We start from the raw sequence: 16819 nt of genomic DNA, 5'->3' as shown, positions 1-16819 counted from the left end.
TTCTGATGGGCCCTTGTAAGTTGTCTGCTGTGAATGTCCAACTTGTTAAGATACTCAAAAAAAAAAAGGTCATACAGAAATCCTGCTGGGCCTGTTTGCTGCTGCAGAAGGCTTCGTTTCTGGTGGGCAGGTCACCCATCAGATAACTTCTGAGAAGCAGTATGATCTTCGTCAGGAGGAAGTCTTGGGGTGCAGGAGGTGTCCCTGCAGCAATAGTCTCTCCTGGAAGCAGTTTGTTTCTCAGCTGTTAAAACTAATCTTTTTCTACTTTTCTTGATACTGGTCGCATAGAACACTATTAATCCAGAAGGTTGGGCTGGATAACGATATCTTTTCTAGGTTCTTCCTTCAACTTAAAAGGAGAAAATAGAGCTGTTAAAACACTACTTGATTTCACCACTGCCCAAACTCCCCTCTTCCTCTTCACATTCTCTTCTGTTTTGCTTTCTTTGGGAGTATATGGTTCCTTAGACATCTTGCTCATGGAAATTTGGGGGGGAAAAATGTGTTGTTTTGCTGTTACGACGAGCCATCTTGTTTTCATCAACAGGAGGATGCTTTAAAAATACAGGTGTGCTACATTCTAGAAGCTAGCCGGCCTCTTTAACAGTTTGTCCAGTTTTTAAAAAGTGTGTGCATGTCATTTGCAGTCAGGGTATGGAGGAAATCTTGCTTTTTTTATCTTCTGATGCAAATGTTACTGCGTTGCTTTATGCAGAAATTTAGTATAAATATATTTTAAACAAGCATTCCTAATCTGGACAAAATGAAATAGATCATCCATGTCAGTAGTCTCAGTTCATTGACCTGCAGGAATTTTCACTGTTGCTTTTGACTACAGCTTTCAAGTCTTTCTTTTTTAAGTTGAGAAGGTAAAAAACCCAGCAAATCAAACCAGAACTTTTTTCCTAGCTTTAGCTTAGCTGTTCTAATTCAGACTTAACCATTTAATAATTGGTTTCTAGACCTGAATGGGTTCAGCATGGATATGTTGGAAGGTTGCTACTTGAATATAGTAAAAGTTCAGTGTTCAAAAGATTATAACATAGTAAATAGATGATTTTTTTTTTCTATAATGCAAAGACCAATTAAAGTGGGGAGTGCTAACTGGATCATATTTTAAATAGCCTAACTTCTTTTTTCCTGTTCCATACTGGAATTGGATAGTAATCTCTATAGTTTTAACTCTTGAAGTCATGATAGTTTCCTTTGAATCTTGTGTGTTACAACAATTCTTCCCTTGTCCTGTAGAGTATCTTAGAGAAAGCAGAATTTCAGTACCGTTATTATTGTGTTGATTGTTGTTTCTGCTGTTCTTTTTCTCTGAATGAAGCAGAAGTTCCTTCAAACCATGAAATTTCCCAGTTGACAATGGAGGTGGGGGTGGGAAGGAGAAGAATTTAGATGTAGACATTATGAATTAAGACACTATGAATGATGGTTTACTTAGAGTGGGAGATTTGTCAGCCCAGTGCCACCTTAGCAGTTTCTGGTGCTTCTATAGCAGCTAAACTGAGTGGGAAGATGCAACACTATTAATTTAACTGAAGTAGATATTAAAACCCAATTACACAAGTTTATGTATATATATTTGGAGAGAGAGATATCAAGGAACTCGTATGCAGCCAGCAGACTGTAAAGGGTACACTGATACTAATTTATTAAAACCTCATTGAATTAAATTAACTGTTAGGAAATATCTTTATTTCCATCATGTGTCCCCATGTGTCCCCATCTTCTTTCTCCAAGTGTACAGACATAAGGTACAGGAAAAAAATCTTTTTGAGAAGAAGTTAGGGTAGCTCAATTGGAAGGAGAAGTGAGAGAGATGTCTGATTCTGTATTTATGCAAATTTTATCTGTTATATTATCTAAGAAAACTTCTGTGTTAGGCCTTTCTTCTTTTTCCTGTCCAGATACTAAAAAATAGTATATGCTCTTGTCAAATGCAACTAATGAGTGGTAGACAGACTGCTCTTCTTACTTAACATCCGTATGTGAAACTGAATGATCTCTATTGATTTCTGCTGCTTTTTTAAAGTGTGATGCTTCAAAATGTTAAAGGAAACTAAAAAGTTTATTGGTAAATCCCTTCAGCCAGCACGACCTGTGCATCATCTGTCTTCTAAACAAGGTGAGTAACATGGCTAAGATGCATTTTACTTTGCCAAAGCTTCAGTTGCGTATAAGGAAATAACAAGGACATGTAAGGTGACTTGGATTTTTTTTTTTTTAAAGAATTTATTCAAACTACAGTGATGATCACTACAGTGATGTAAATATCTTGCTGTGTGTTGATCTTACTACATCAGCTCTGTGATAAAATCTGAATTTAAACTACATTAGGTTTATGCAGAACTCTTTTGGTGGTGGTGTGCCAGCTTGGCAGCTAAATTCTGGCTTCAGAAAGCTGGATCAGCCTTCTCTATTAAATTTGGATTTCTTAGGTTAGTTGGCTCCTGCTATTGAAAATATAAAATACACATAATTTAACAAATAGATTATTGTTTAGGTTTTATTGCAAGTACAGTATACTGCACTGTACCATCCTTATTTAGCCTTCATACAAGTTTAAAAAAAAAAAAAAAGAAAAACATCATGTCAGGTGTGTCTATTCTAGTTTTGTTTTTCAATCTCTGTATGCTTTCTAGATACTGCAGTATTACAGCTATTACTATTGTTAAGTTAGAAATTTTGGTGGCCAGAGAAGCAGTGACAGCTGTGGTGATGTGGACAGAAGCTAAGTGACATGATAAATTTTTAATTTGCTTAAAATTCATGGAAGAAATGGAAAAATGGTCCTATGGTGATTTAGAGCTTTTAAGTTGTGAATAAATGCCCATATAATCTCTTTGCAGTTGCATTTCAATAATGTTCTTGTGGCAAGTATCACAAAATAAAAATGTGGAGTGTATTTAAAATATTTTTTCTTAATGTTTTCTCCTATCATCACCGGCATCAGCCATTGCGTTAAACTTTCAGACTGAATTACCTAGCAACACTGAAGTATGTTTGCAGAATAAGGTTGGCTGGGTGAGTATTGAGTAAATAGTAGATCAGAAAGTTGATGGAGTGTGTTCTAGAGTGGTATAAATAGGAGGTCAGCTGATCTTTTATGTTACCAAATGAAAAGTAAACTGTACTTCCAGCTGGGAATGTCCTTGAATCTGTACGTTATAAACCGGCAGCATCAGATGTGTTAAAAAGAAGTATGAGTTTCAAGAATGCCTTTCCCTGATATTTGCATGCACTAGTAGCTGAAAAATACATTTGTGAGTTACTTAAGTCTTATGAAGGTCTGCGTGGCATTTCTTTGGTCTTCATTGAATTTAAGACAGCTGTTTTAAACTTGAAGTACACATTTGCAGTCTTTGCTTATTATGTGTAAAGAATAACATAGAAATATTTTCTTTGTTAGCATATGGACAGATTCATTTGAGGCAGCAAACTCCACAAAACTAGATAATTAAGCAGTTCCAGTGCATTCTGTAGTTCTGTTTCATCGACTCTGTTGGACCAGGCAATAAATGGGCCTTAGCATACAAAAAACCGGGAGCACTCTAGTGCTTTATTGCCAGAAATATTTGGTTTTAGTCACGGTACAATGTGTCTTTCAAACTTGAAATGGGTCGTGGCTGTTTGCTGCAAAATGAAGTTTGTAGTGTTCCAACTGGAATGCTTGATGTTTCATAGTCTAAATTTGATTTTCTGTTGATACTGATTTGAATGTTTTTCAGAGCACACTGAAAGTTTTTTTTTTTGTTAGACTAAGTGTATGTTCCTTTATTTTTTATTTTAGAAGAGATCTAATAATCCTGTAGTCCTTCCTTTATTGTATGAAGCTTCTGGAAGCTGTCTTTGACTTTATTTAAAAAAAAAAAAAGTCGAGGTGTGGGCAGCCTATCCTTAATCACACATAGGGAAGTTAACAGTTATAGTTGTCTCTTAAGCAACATATATTTGGGAGAATTAACTATTCCCTTTTAGAATAGGCCTGTGGTCAGCAATGTTGTAGTACTCAGTTTCATCAGTATTTGGCTACATGTAGCTACATACTGCATTTGTTTGATGTTAGTATAGCTGTATTATTACTTTTTCTAAACTTTTTTTTTGGCATAGGATATTGAAAAGGCTTTTTAATACTTTTGACTGTCAGCTATTTCAGGGGTACCTCCAAATACCAGCTGATGAGTACCCTATGAACCCCTAGTTCATGGGCAGCATTGGCCTGGGTGCTGGCATAACAGATTCACAGAATATTTTTCTAAGCAGGAACTTTCAGTATCTAGTTCTGAAGATACTGGGAGCTGAATCTGATGATACAGAGTTGTGTGTTATTACTCTTTAATGAATCTTCCTGAAGATTCTCCATGTTTCAAAAAGCATCAGTAATGATCTGAGAAAGCTGTACATTGTTATCCATTTGCTCTTCAGCTCCTGATGTGGTGAAATAATGTCCCCGTTCCTAGAATAATATATATATATGTCACTTCAAGAACTTGTTCTTCAAAATTGTTATTGTATTTCAGATACTTTAAATCTTACTGCTTTCTTGGCAAGACAGTAATAGTGCTCTGTATCTACAATCATAAAACTTTAATTCATCCCCTTTCCTTCCTTCTCCAATATATTTCCTTTTACACAACATTAAACACACTGTAAGGTGAAAAACGAGCAACTGTTGGCAGAACTCTTAGTGTTAAGGAAAGGAAAACCAGTTTGTTACATTTCTTTATACTAGTCATAGTCTTACGTAGCAACAATCTATTAAAGAAAGAATAAATATTCAGGTTGATATAGGTTAGGATACAGGAAATACAGGTTACTTTTTGGAAAGTGTGGTGAACAGTGAAGATTTTAAAAAGTAAAGCAGATTGTATTTGCCGCTAACTTACAAGTAGATTTTTAAAGACAAAGGGGCTTTAGGGGAAAAAAAAGCCAACTCTGACAAACCAGGTTCTTGAAGCAGTGAAAGAACTGAAGGAGAATCTGGCAACCGAATTCTCCTGCTGTACTCTGGGATATTTAGTATGCACACTTAAAGCTGCTTAGACTTCTGCCAGGAAAAAAGATTCCTCATTATGGCACATCAGGAGTGCTGGTCAGTGTTAGATTAATCTCTGAGTATAAAGAACAGTGAATTATAGAATTAAAACTACTATCCGAGGAACTTACAGTCTGAAACTTCTAGTCTTAAGCCTTAGAGGAAGTGGAGAAGAGCTATTGTTAATAACGAGCACAGTGGTAATGCTTGTATCTAAGATGTTAACCTTGATTTTAGGGAATTTCCACCAAACTGGTGTTCAGAGTGAAGGTGCCTGAATACTCACTGTGCCCTAACTGGATAATTTAAAGCAAAGAACATTTCTTATTCCTTCATGGTATGCAAAGAATTTTCAGAAAATCTGAAGTGTTGAGTCCACTACCTCAGAACTAGCTGAGGTAGAGAGAGGGGCTTGAAAAGTCTCCATCAGTCAGTGTCAGTTTTAATTTACTACTTTTTAACTACCATTTAAAAATTATGTTGAGCTTTAGAAATACATGCCCTGCTCTAGGGATATTCTTTATAGACAGATGCGATTCTTTGTAGATGGATTTCAGATAGGAACGTGTAAGAGTATTGTTGTGAGTGGTGATACTCAGATGTTAAGTTTTGGATCAAAACCCAAGCATAACAGAACTCGATATTATAAAGTACTTGTCAGGATGATGTGATAGGAGATGGTGCAGGAAGAAATGTAAAAATATTGTGACATTGTCTGGCACATTGCTGTAAATTCTGCTTTATCATGCATGTCTTCTGGATTTGAGAATGTGTTAGATCCTTGTTTGTACTTGGAAAGAGCCTTTGAATAGCTAAGACTAGCAAAGACTAGTTGAACATCACAAAGCACGTAGAATTAGCAGTATGGCTTTCTGTTAACTTCATTCTCTGAAATGCCTAGATTTTTCAGATTTTTTTTTCCCTGACAGTTTTACACAAATCAGGAAAAGATAACTAAATTTCAACTACAGAAACTAGAAGTGCAAGCAGGGTGGATAATACATTAGAAACATTTTGCCATTTCACAATTTGTAGTCTTAGTCCACCATGAAAGCTGGTGGTGCAGTTACAGTACAAAGTATTAACTGCTGTCTCTCTCCAGAAAATAGGATCTCTTCAGCTTTTGACAAATGCTTCCCAAAATTTTCAGTTCTTCCTGCACCTTGCCCCCACCCCCCAGTCTGTCTCAGAATGAGATTAAAATTCTTCAGCCAAACCTGTGGAGCCTTTTGGGAGCCAAGGCAAACTGTTGAGGGTAAATTGCTTTCCTGCTTTCCAAAACACTCACTTCAGTGTTTTCGCAGCTGGTGTTACACTGTAGATGTTGGGTCTTGATGCTTATGAAACCTTTTGCTAAGTGAGAGAATCCAAGTCTCTCTTTTGGTCTTAAAGAAAGTCCTTCCTGCTTTTATTATTCCCCAGTGTAGCATCTTCTGGCTGTGTTCTGGGTGAGATAAGAGAAAAGGAGGAGATGTGTTCTTTTTTTGAAAACTAGTAATAGCACTGTAAAATTCTGGCTAAAAGATTGCTGTCTCAAATGTATTTACCTATACTGCTTTGTAGGTTGTTGGAACTGTTCCTTTATTGTCTGTATCAAGAGTTACAAACATTCTACAGGTTCAAATTAATCTTCTCATGTATTTTATGTTACCAGTATTCCTGTTTACAATTTTCTGCAGTTCCTTTGCAAGACCTTAATCTTTCAAGTTAGAGGTGAATCAACTGTTATAAATTGCTACAGTTCTGACTACAGTTTAATTTGTGCAAGGCTGTTTCTTTTCAGACTGTTCTTGCACTGTAAACATGGTGATTCATTTGCAAGGAGTAAAATAAATGAACAGAATCCAGTTTTCTTTGTGCACAGAAAGTATGAATTGTCCAAAATCTTGGTGACTGGTGAAAGCAAAATTGGTTATTGAAACTGTGCTACAACTGTTATTTTTAACTAAGAAACCCAGAAACATACATCCTTGTTTTAATATGTTTAAAGGAAACAAGCTTCATAACTTAATTTTGTGAAATATATAAAAAAATGTTTAACTCTTTTCTGCCCTATTCTAGTTATCTGAAATGACTGAAGTGAAGATCTTAACTCAAACTGTGATGCCCTGTCAACCAAAACAGCATGAATCGGAAGCAAAAAAAGGTAAAATATTGCAGGGAGATCTGTATCAGAATTGTATTTTCTGGATTTCTGAAGACAGTTGAACTTTGAAGAGAGGTGGGCTGCATATTATTTTTTCTGATTAGCCAGTGCTTTGAGAGTTTGGCTTCCTTCTGTACCACAATTTGAGAGCAATGTGAAACCTTTCTGGTTTTCACATAACACTCTAGAGATAAAGTGTAAAACTTGGCCAAAACTGAGGTGGGAAACCTCCACTGGTATATATGTAAGGGTGTACCAGGCTTTTTTTTTTAAAAAAAAAACAAGGGCGGGGGGGAAAAAACCCTGAGCATAAATATTTCTTCACACAAAATCCTGGTTTTGTATAATTTGCTTTTGTGTGTAGAAGTACAGGTTTGAATTGCATCCTTTAGCCTGTTGCCAGGGGCAGTCATGGCATACAATCTTTGAGACTATTGCATGCAACCAATTTAAGACTTCAGTAGTTTGGCTTCCTTTTCCTACTCTTACTACAGTGCTTCTGAAATACTAATTTTCTGATGGTTAGAAATCAGTTAATTTCTTCTATGAGTAGTCTTGGACAGTTTTTATTTTTCTGTATTGCCTGTCACTCCATAAAGCACAATACTGTTTTTGTCATGGTTTGGTAGGTTAAACAAGCCAAACTTTTACTCTTTTTTTCATTAAGGGATAATCTCAGATTCCAAACATATTCCCACAGTCCTCCTCTGCACTGCTTCCTGTCTAATTCTTCATTCTTAAACATGTCACAGGAGCTGCGACAGTGATCCAGGTTAGGTCATCAGTTCACTGAGACAATTTTTCCTGTTAATGTCTTCCCTGTAATCAGGCATCTCAAATCTCCACCTGTAATCTCCAATCCTTAAGTAATCTCTGGAGACTTGGTTTGTTCTGTTGCTCTTAGTACTTAAGAATTGAAAGAATTCCAAAAGTTTTATTGAGCCTTTCCTATTTTTCCCTCAATCTAAGGTTACCATCACCCAGGTTCTTGAGCAGGAATTCTACACTGTCATGTGTTACTGACTTGAAAGTAAGTCTTCCATGTATCCCCTTTCAGGCTCAGGTTCGTTTCTTTTATTCTTGATCTTGGTAAATAGAATAATGTTCTGTTCTTTGGATCTAGATTGGTGCCAGGCTTGTCAAGTTCCATCTGTTTGGTGGTGGCTTTCTGATCCATTCTCATTGATTCTGCTTGTGGTGTGTAGAGACTATTGTGTTCTACAAGATCTTAAATGGATTCTCATCAGATCCTGGTCTTTTGTATAAGCCATCACTTTGGATCTTTTTTAGTGGGTAATTCCTCTGTGATGCCTTCCTGGATCTACTCCACATTTGTCTATAATATCAAACTTTTTCCAGCACTTCTTTTCAAAGGGCTTTTGTTTGTTTGCTGGTTGTTGTAATAATTTCCTTCAGAGTAACACAACTTTAGAGGTCCCGTTGTTCAGGTACAAATAAGTCTTTTTCTTTTTTCCTTTTTTTCTTTCCCCTTCCTCTCTTCTGTCGCACTGTGAAATTTCCACTGGAACTCCATTATTATCTCCAGCTGTTACTTAAGTTCTAGATAATAATTTCCATTTGATATCTGTTCAGTGGTAGTATGCCTTCAATAATCTGTCTCTGCAGTTCGTTAAGTGCTTTTTACTGCTGTCTCAGTCACTTCCTTGCTTTCTGTTAGAATCATAGCATAGTTTGGGTTGGAACATCCCTGCATTGAGCCGGGACATCTTCAACTACATCAGGTTGCTTAGAGCCCCATCCAACCTGACCCTGAATGTTTCTAGGGATGGGGCATCTCCCACCTCTCTGGGCAACCTCCCTCATTGTAAGATACTTCTTCCTTATATCTAACCTAAATCTGCACTCTTTTAGTTTAAAGCCATTACCCCTTGTCCTATTGCTACAAGCCCTACTAAAAAGTCTGTCCCCATCTTTCTTACAAGCCTCCTTTACGTCTTGGAAGGCTGCAGTAAGGTCTTTCTGGAGCCTTCTCTTCTCCAGGCTGAACAACCCAAACTCGCTCAGCCTTTCCTTGTAGGAGAGGTGCTCTAGCCCTTTGATCATTTTTGTGGCCCTCCTCCAGACCTGCTCCAACAGGTCTATGTCTTCCCTGTACTGAGGGCCCCAGAGCTGGACGCAGTACTCCAGGTGGGGTCTCACCAGAGCAGAGCAGAGGGGCAGAATCACTTCCCCCGACCTGCTGGCCACGCTTCTTTTGATGCAGCCCAGGACAGGGTTGGCCTTCTGGGCTGCAAGTGCACATTGTTGCCTCATGTCCAGTTTTTCATCCATCAGTACCCCCAAGTCCTTCTCTGCAGGGCTGCTCTTGATCCCATCATGCCCCAGCCAGTGTTGATACTGGGGGTTGCCCTGACCCAGGTGCAGGACCTTGCACTTGACAAGCTTGTCCAGGTCCCTCTGGACAGCATCCCATCCCTCAGGTGTGTCAACCACACCTACTGAGCTTGGTGGTGTCTGCAGACTTGCTGAGGTTGCACTCGATCCCACTGTCTCATTGGTGAAGATATTAAACAGCCCTGGTCCCATTATGGACCCCTGAGGGACACCACTTGTCACTGATCTCCATCTGGACTTAGAGCTGTTAACCACTACCCTCTGGATGCGACCATCCAACCGATTCCTCATCCACCGAACAGTCCAGCCATCAAATACATATCTCCCCAATTTAGAGAGAAGGATGTTGTGGGGGACCGTGTCAAAGCCTTACAGAAGTCGTCATCTTCATATGTTTTTAAACAAGGGGAGGAAAAGCCAGAAGTTTTCAAGTATGCTCATGTTCTTTAAACTGTTCTTTGTAAAGTCATCCTCATGCCCTCGCATAGGTTCAGCAGTTACTACAATCACTTGTGGTCAAAGGCAGGAAAAAATCACAATCGTAGTTGACTTCGTGGCTTCTCTTGTCAACGGCCTACAGCCTGAGAAGCAAAAACTGTAGTCCATCAAGTGACTGTAACAGTCTTACAGGAGGCCCTTTATTCCTAAAGGAACAAACTTCTTTGTCAGCAGGGACCACAGGTAAAGTTTGTCCCTTCTTTGCCTAATTCCTTTCCTCTTGTTTCTGCTCTTGTTTAAGACATACTGTATCTGAGGCTATGCTAGAGCAGAGGTGGCAGTACAAAGTTGAATGATAACATGCACATTCTAAGCAAAGCCCCTGACCTGTTGATTCTGTGTAAAAACCTTCAAAACTATTTCATTGGTATTAATCCGTTTGCCAGTTTACATGCAGCAGATCTCATAATTACTTCTGCCTGTTGAAAGATATCAACTTAATAGCTCCAAGAAAAGAGACCCTCAGTTTTTGATGTCTGTCCCATAGAAACATGTGCCACTTTGGTGTGAGTTATAAACAGATCTTATTCTAGGATTTCAAGACCAGTTTGTGGTATTTCTGTTAATTAGAACAAGATTTAGGGAGTCTGTCTGTAGTGTAAGGTTGGATTCACCTTTTTGTGGTTTTTTTGTACTAAACCAGCAAACCCTTAATTAGCTTGGAATAGTCCTCAGTATTTAATTTGATAATTAATTAGAGTCCTCAGTAAGTCAATTTGATAGAGTTGAAGTGTAATTTACTACAAATTGTCCTGATGCCAGGTCAGACTTAAATTACTGCTGGTTTTAATATTGATTTTTATATTCCACATGCAGCATTTCAACCCTTCTATAAGAAACCAGATCAGTTATCTGAATGCCCAACATTAATGCCTTAAACAACAGTGTTGAACTTGGTAATTTTGTATATTCACAGAAAGGATCAAATACAGCCGAGATTTCCTTCTGAAACTTTCAAGTGTTTCTCTCTCTCAGAAGAAGCCGGAGTTTCTTCCTGATCATCCCATTGTACTTGAAAAGCCAGTAAGTCCATTTTTTGTATTAAGTTTTAAAAACAGTCATGGAGGTTTTGACAACCCATTTGATAGGAAGCATTTTTCTTCAGACTAGCCTGCCAAATTGGTAAAACCTTCAAAAGACAGATTGTGCAGTTCAGCTCTGTTACTTTTGTACATAACTTCCCCAGCCAGTATTTGGCATCTTACCGTGGCAAGTACCATACAAAGGAAAAGGGTTTTTTTCTTTGTTTTCAGGAAAAAGATCAGGTATGTTTCCAAATGTAATATGATTTCATACTGACTTTAAAGCTTTCTAGTATAAAATCACAAAACACAGCTTTGCTATTCTATGTGAATTGCATCTCTATCTTTTCAAAATAAAAGAGAACAATCTTGATAAATTTCTGGCTTGGTGAAAGTCCGATTCCAGTGTTAAAGTTGTCCATGCATCTGTGTCCACTCCAAAATTATTAATGAGGTTAATGCAGTTTGTGTTACCATTATATGTGGTCTGTGTTGTTGGGGAGAAATTAATAGAAATGAATGATGAGTGTGAAGGATATCCAGGAGTGCCACCTTAACCTTTGACATGAAATAATACTCAAATACTTTGACTACTGTCCTGGTTTCAGCTGGGATAGAGTTAATTTTCTTCCTAGTAGCAGGCATAGTGCTGTGTTTTGGATTTAGCATGAGAAGAATGTTGATAACACACTGATGTTTTTAGTTGTTGCTAAGTACTGCTTATGCTAGTCAAGGACTTTTCAGCTTCCCGTGCTCTGCCAGGTGCACAAGAAACTGGGAGGGGGCACAGCCAGAATAGCTGATCCAAACTGGCCAAAGGGCTATTCCATACCATATGACGTCATGCTCAGTATATAAACTGGGGGGCGGTTGGCCGGGGAGCAGCGATCGCTGCTCGGGAACTGTCTGGGTATCGGTCGGCGGGTGGTGAGCAATTGCATTGTGCATCACTTGCTTTGTATATTGTTGTTATTATTATCATTATTATATTGTTATTATTAGCATTACTATTTTACTTTATTTCAATTATTAAACTGTTCTTATCTCAACCCAGGAGTGTTTCTCACTCTTACTCCTCCGATTCTCTCCCCCGTCCCATCGGGGTAGGGGGAGTGAGCGAGCGGCTGCGTGGTGCTTAGTTGCTGGCTGGGGCTAAACCACGACAACTGCTAAGAGAAAAAAATCTAATGCTTTGCACTCCACACACCAAGTGTGGGAAAATGTTCTTGGGTATAAACATTATAATATCAAATTAGGCTACATACTACGGCTGCTTTTGAGGACATCAGTGTGCAGTTCTTCTAGAAATAGGATTCCTATCCTGGAGAAGTACGTCCAGATGACTACTGTGTTGGCCACAGTTTGAGGCAGTTTTAAACTTCTTAAATTTATGTTCTTTGGAAGAGCAAAGTTAAGCTAATATATGATAGTAATTGGCCTTCCCTGATCTTACTTTTTGCATCTTTCTGTTAATTTGTCCTCAAGATGAAAACTTTACTTGTTTGAAAAGCTGCCTGCAGGTAGGGAAGTTTCAACTCTCGAATTTCCTAACTTTTTTCCCCTTCTTCCTGTCACTTGAGTTTCTAAGGGGCGCAAATTTTGATACTATATACACGTTCACATGGTTATATTCATAGGTAAAGGAAGACCCCTGCAGAAATGGAATCAGTGGACAAATGAACTCTAAAATTCCTCATGGCATGGCTAAATTGCAGATAATTTGGGTAGAGGGAAATAAGGATGGTAAAACCTGGTGCAAGCCAAGATGGGTTGCATGTGTTTTAAGAGATTGTTTTGGGGCTGGAGGATCTATGTGTGTAGGGCATAATGTATCCAGTTATATATAGTCTTGTCTATAGAAATAAGAGTATCTCCCTGTTTGTGAGGCCTGCTCTTAAAGTCTTGCCTCTGTTTTGTATTAGTCATATGTATGTAACCCCCCACCTCATATGCTAGTTTATCATACAGATAAAAAAGCAGCGAGTTTTCTGATTCTATTCAGCTGCAAAAGGGGATGGGTGTATTACAAACCCTTATTAGTCAGGAAGTTGTGTTAGAATAACATAAATCGTATCAGTTCGCTATCATTATTGGTGTCTTAAGCGCAAAGTATGGATGGTTGAGTAGGAAGCTAAAGGAAAAGTACTGTTCTTATTAAAAGAAAGCAAAAGCTGGTGAATTTGCTGTGTGATCTTGGCAACAGTGTTGAAAAGGGTATTGCAACTCTATTGGTCTCATTAGTATATAAAAGTGATACTATTAGCTTGCCAGTCATACTTCAGCAGAAGTTAGTTCCACATGATAAGTATGAAACTTGGTCAGTGATTGTATTTTTTTCTGAATTGACTAAAATAAATGTTTTGCTGTTAATATAGGATAAAACTATCCATTGTTGTATTCTAGTGTTGAATTTTAGTGTAGACATTGAATTTTTAGTAATGTGGGAGTTTGTTTGGAGGCGTATTAACATGAATTCAACATGTAAGTTCTTTGGATGTGGACTGTCTTAAGATGTATTTTGCATGTCTGCATGGATATACCAGCTTGCTTTTCCCTAAGCAGTTTCCTTATTGGCAAGGAAGAGGAAAAAATTACCATTGTTTCCAAGAACATTGTAAGATTTCAGTTAAAGTAGGTGAACCTAGTTAGAAATCCCATTGCCATATACTGAAATAAAAACTTTATTTGTAGGACACCTGAACAGTTAGTCGCTTTCTATAAAAAGATTGAAGCACTTGGAGACGTTAAGTTTTTCTCTATGGGATAAGAATCTGTGAATAGAACAGAGGCTGAATCTTACCCGGGAATGCTTTAGACTTGACTTGGCCTGTCAACTAACGGATCTTACTTTCAGGTCTCATATTAGTGTGAAAAGATACATGTTGAATTTCAAGAATGAAGAGTGATAAAACATTTCAAAATTAGAAGGAAAAAACCCAATAACTACAAACATTTTATGGGATAAAGACCTGCATTATTTCCTCTTCTGAGTTAGATGCATCTCTTGGAAAACATTGCTAGTAAGACTTTCATGAAATACAGGACTGATTACTCAACATGGAAATGTATGAGGCCTCTGTCTGTTCAGAATGTGGAGCTCGTTGGTGTATAGCTCCCCTTAAAACAGTGACATTGAATAAGCAATTTTTCTATCCAGGAGAGGGTTTATCTCAAATGAGAATAGTCTGAGCCCAATCCCATAAAAAGGCTGAGCCTGTTAAGGGTTTTTCTTAATACTGCCTATAATACGTAGATTGGAGGAAAAGCATTTCATAATTCCTGACTGTGTAATCTGAGAAGGCACCTGGAATCAAAGAAAAAGTGAAGATAAATTCAGAACTAATTTATCCATAAAAGGTAGTGATTTCAGGTTTCTTCTGGTGCAGTACAGTGACATCAGTCTGTCATGTTAAATTGCCTGCTTTGTGTGACACCTTGGTTATTGAGACAGGATGTCAGAGTTTGAGCATTCCACGCTGAAGTAGAGAACAAGTTGATTAGTAGTAGAAAGCTTATAGGATGAGTACCAACAGCTTTAGTTTTGATGCAAACAGTGTTTTCCAGGTGCTGTTTGTTTCTATTCTGTTCAGTGATGAGACAGAATTATAATCTACAGCCTTGTTTTGGGTTTGGGGTTTTTTTTTTGCTTGTTTTTCTTTCCTAAGCATGTTTTTGGTAACTTTTAATGAATTTCCCAGAATCACTTAGTTTGGAAGGGACCTTTTGAGATCACCTAGTCCAACCCCCCTGCTCAAGCAGAGTCAGCTCGAGCAGGTTGCCCAGGATCTTGTCTAGTCAGGTTTTGAGTATCTCCACAGGCAGAGACTTTACAACCTCTGTGTGGAAAGATTGCACAACCTGTTGCAGTGCTTGGTCACCCTCACAATGAAAAAACAACTGGTTTGGGAGGTTGTGAAAGCTGTGTCTCTTTCATCAGATCTTATTGGATGTTCCTATTAGTTAAAAAATAAATCAAAAAATCTTCCTCATAGCCTTTGTGGTGTCTAGAAGGATGGGAGAGATACAGTCTAATTTTAAGGACATCCTGTAGCAGAGCTGACATGATAGTGAGAAATTACCTGACCGTTGCTGTTCTGGAGATCTCTTAAGGTAAGTGCTGAGGTGGATTTCTGTGTGGTTTTGCTTGTGGCATCCTGGTAACAAGTCATCTAAAGACAGTATCTTTTGGTAGAGCAGTACCAGAAATGACAGTAGAGTGTTTGTATCCTGATTGTATCATTATTCAGGACTTGTTTTCAGTGGAGTGTGCAAAACCACTTCACTTCCACTGAACAATAAGTGGTGTTCAGTTGTTCCATTATCCATCCCCTTTCCTCTGCACTTTAGTTGCCTTCATGCAGCAGATTCTGTAGTTACGTGGGAAAATTCCAGTGTGGTGACTGATCCCATGTCACCCATTTTTCTGCACAGAAACCAGAGGGATCGATGAGATGCATATGTAAATTAAATGAATGGTGCTTAAAAGGGGCAGAAGGCGGCCTCCAAATAAATTTCTGGGAACAGACAATCCTACAGCATGTCAGTGAGCTTGTATTCAGGAGAAGGTGGTTGTCAACAGTTTGCCGCTGAATTGAGTATTCAGGCAGTTCTTGCCTAGCTTAACACTTCCCTAGTTCTGAATTTTTGAACTCACTGCTGAAGTATATGCCCATCGATGAGTGAAAGCTGTATTTTCAGATGGTGAAAGCTTCCTAGAGTGACTTGTGCAAGGGCGATGCTGCTGTTACAGTTAGTGGGCAGTGGGTTGCATTTGTCCCAAAAGGGACTGGGATTTTTTGTGATGTGGGGATCAGGCCTACCTGGACATAGCTTAGCATTTGTACTGAACTGATGTAACTGTGTTGACAAAGTCTGCCAGGAAGATTTCAGATTCGGTCTATGATTAATGAAAGCAGAACTGTTTGCATTAATCAAAAAAACCCAAATTGTTAAATGTACGTGGAGTAGAAAAGGGTTATAAGCAGACCCATGAAAACTTGGTTTAAATGACCTCTTATAACTGAAGTAATTTGAGGGTTTGTTTGTCTTACAGGAAAAGAGCAACCCTTCTGTTGACATAAGCAAGAAGTGACAGGTGTTTGGAAGATGAGAAATCCATCAATGAAGGAGCTACGTATGGTGTAGATCTTTAAGATTTTTGAAGGTACTTGGGTGCCAGAGATGAAAGTTTCCCTATGAAATTTAGGGAAGTGCCTGTTTCTTCCTGCAATTGCCTGAATGCTTTAAAAAGTCAAACCTTTAATTTGTAATGTCTGAGATGGTAATACAATTACAGTGAAAATAAATAATTTCACATTTTGCTGTGACAGAATTTTGTCCTTGAATTGTCTGTGTTATGCAGCCATATAGTTTGTCTGACCATAAATTCTAAACCAAACTTGACTGGGGCTTTTTGCTTGCTGCCACCTCCTTTCCTTGGCAATAATAATGCAACACCAAATACTGGCTGTGTCAAATCTTAGCTGTCTTAGGGTATGTACGCCTCTAGTGTAATTCACTGCCCCATCCCGTCCCTCCCCCCCGCCCCCCCCCACTTGCTTTCTTCATTTGAAATCTCCATCTTGACACAAGAGATTCCTTAATATTTTGTGGATACATACCTTCTTTCAGGGTACAAAGTTTCTTGTTACTAACAGTTTCACTGAAATGAGAAAACTCTCATCATGGGTCAGAACAAGAGAGCTGTCTGTGCGTTGCATTCCTTGAAGTTCTTTGTAAATGTTCTTTAAAAGT

At 38.3% G+C, this 16819-nt stretch overlaps 1 protein-coding gene across 1 annotated transcript; it reads left to right on the top strand.

Moving 5' to 3' along the window:
• Positions 1-2055: 2055 nt before the first annotated feature.
• On the top strand, positions 2056-16157 carry C2H8orf88 (chromosome 2 C8orf88 homolog). Its single transcript, XM_075706461.1, has 5 exons — positions 2056-2134; positions 2963-3033; positions 7106-7190; positions 10960-11066; positions 16119-16157. The coding sequence occupies exons 1-5, from the start codon at positions 2056-2058 to the stop codon at positions 16155-16157; spliced, it is 381 nt and encodes a 126-aa protein (XP_075562576.1).
• The last annotated feature ends 662 nt before the right edge of the window (positions 16158-16819 follow it).

Source organism: Pelecanus crispus, chromosome 2 (genome assembly GCF_030463565.1).
Source record: "Pelecanus crispus isolate bPelCri1 chromosome 2, bPelCri1.pri, whole genome shotgun sequence".
Classification (NCBI taxonomy): Eukaryota; Metazoa; Chordata; class Aves; order Pelecaniformes; family Pelecanidae; genus Pelecanus; species Pelecanus crispus.
Note: the sequence above shows the minus strand (reverse complement) of the source record. Positions and strands in the feature narration are given on the sequence as shown.

Bases quoted from the DNA above. Each gene is read 5' to 3' on its own strand.
- C2H8orf88 (XM_075706461.1), top strand. From the start codon at position 2,056: ATGTTAAAGGAAACTAAAAAGTTTATTGGTAAATCCCTTCAGCCAGCA. The intron at 3,034-7,105 runs GTGAGTATTGAG...GCCCTATTCTAG, and splicing joins TGCAGAATAAGGTTGGCTGG to TTATCTGAAATGACTGAAGT. The intron at 7,191-10,959 runs GTAAAATATTGC...GTATATTCACAG, and splicing joins TGAATCGGAAGCAAAAAAAG to AAAGGATCAAATACAGCCGA.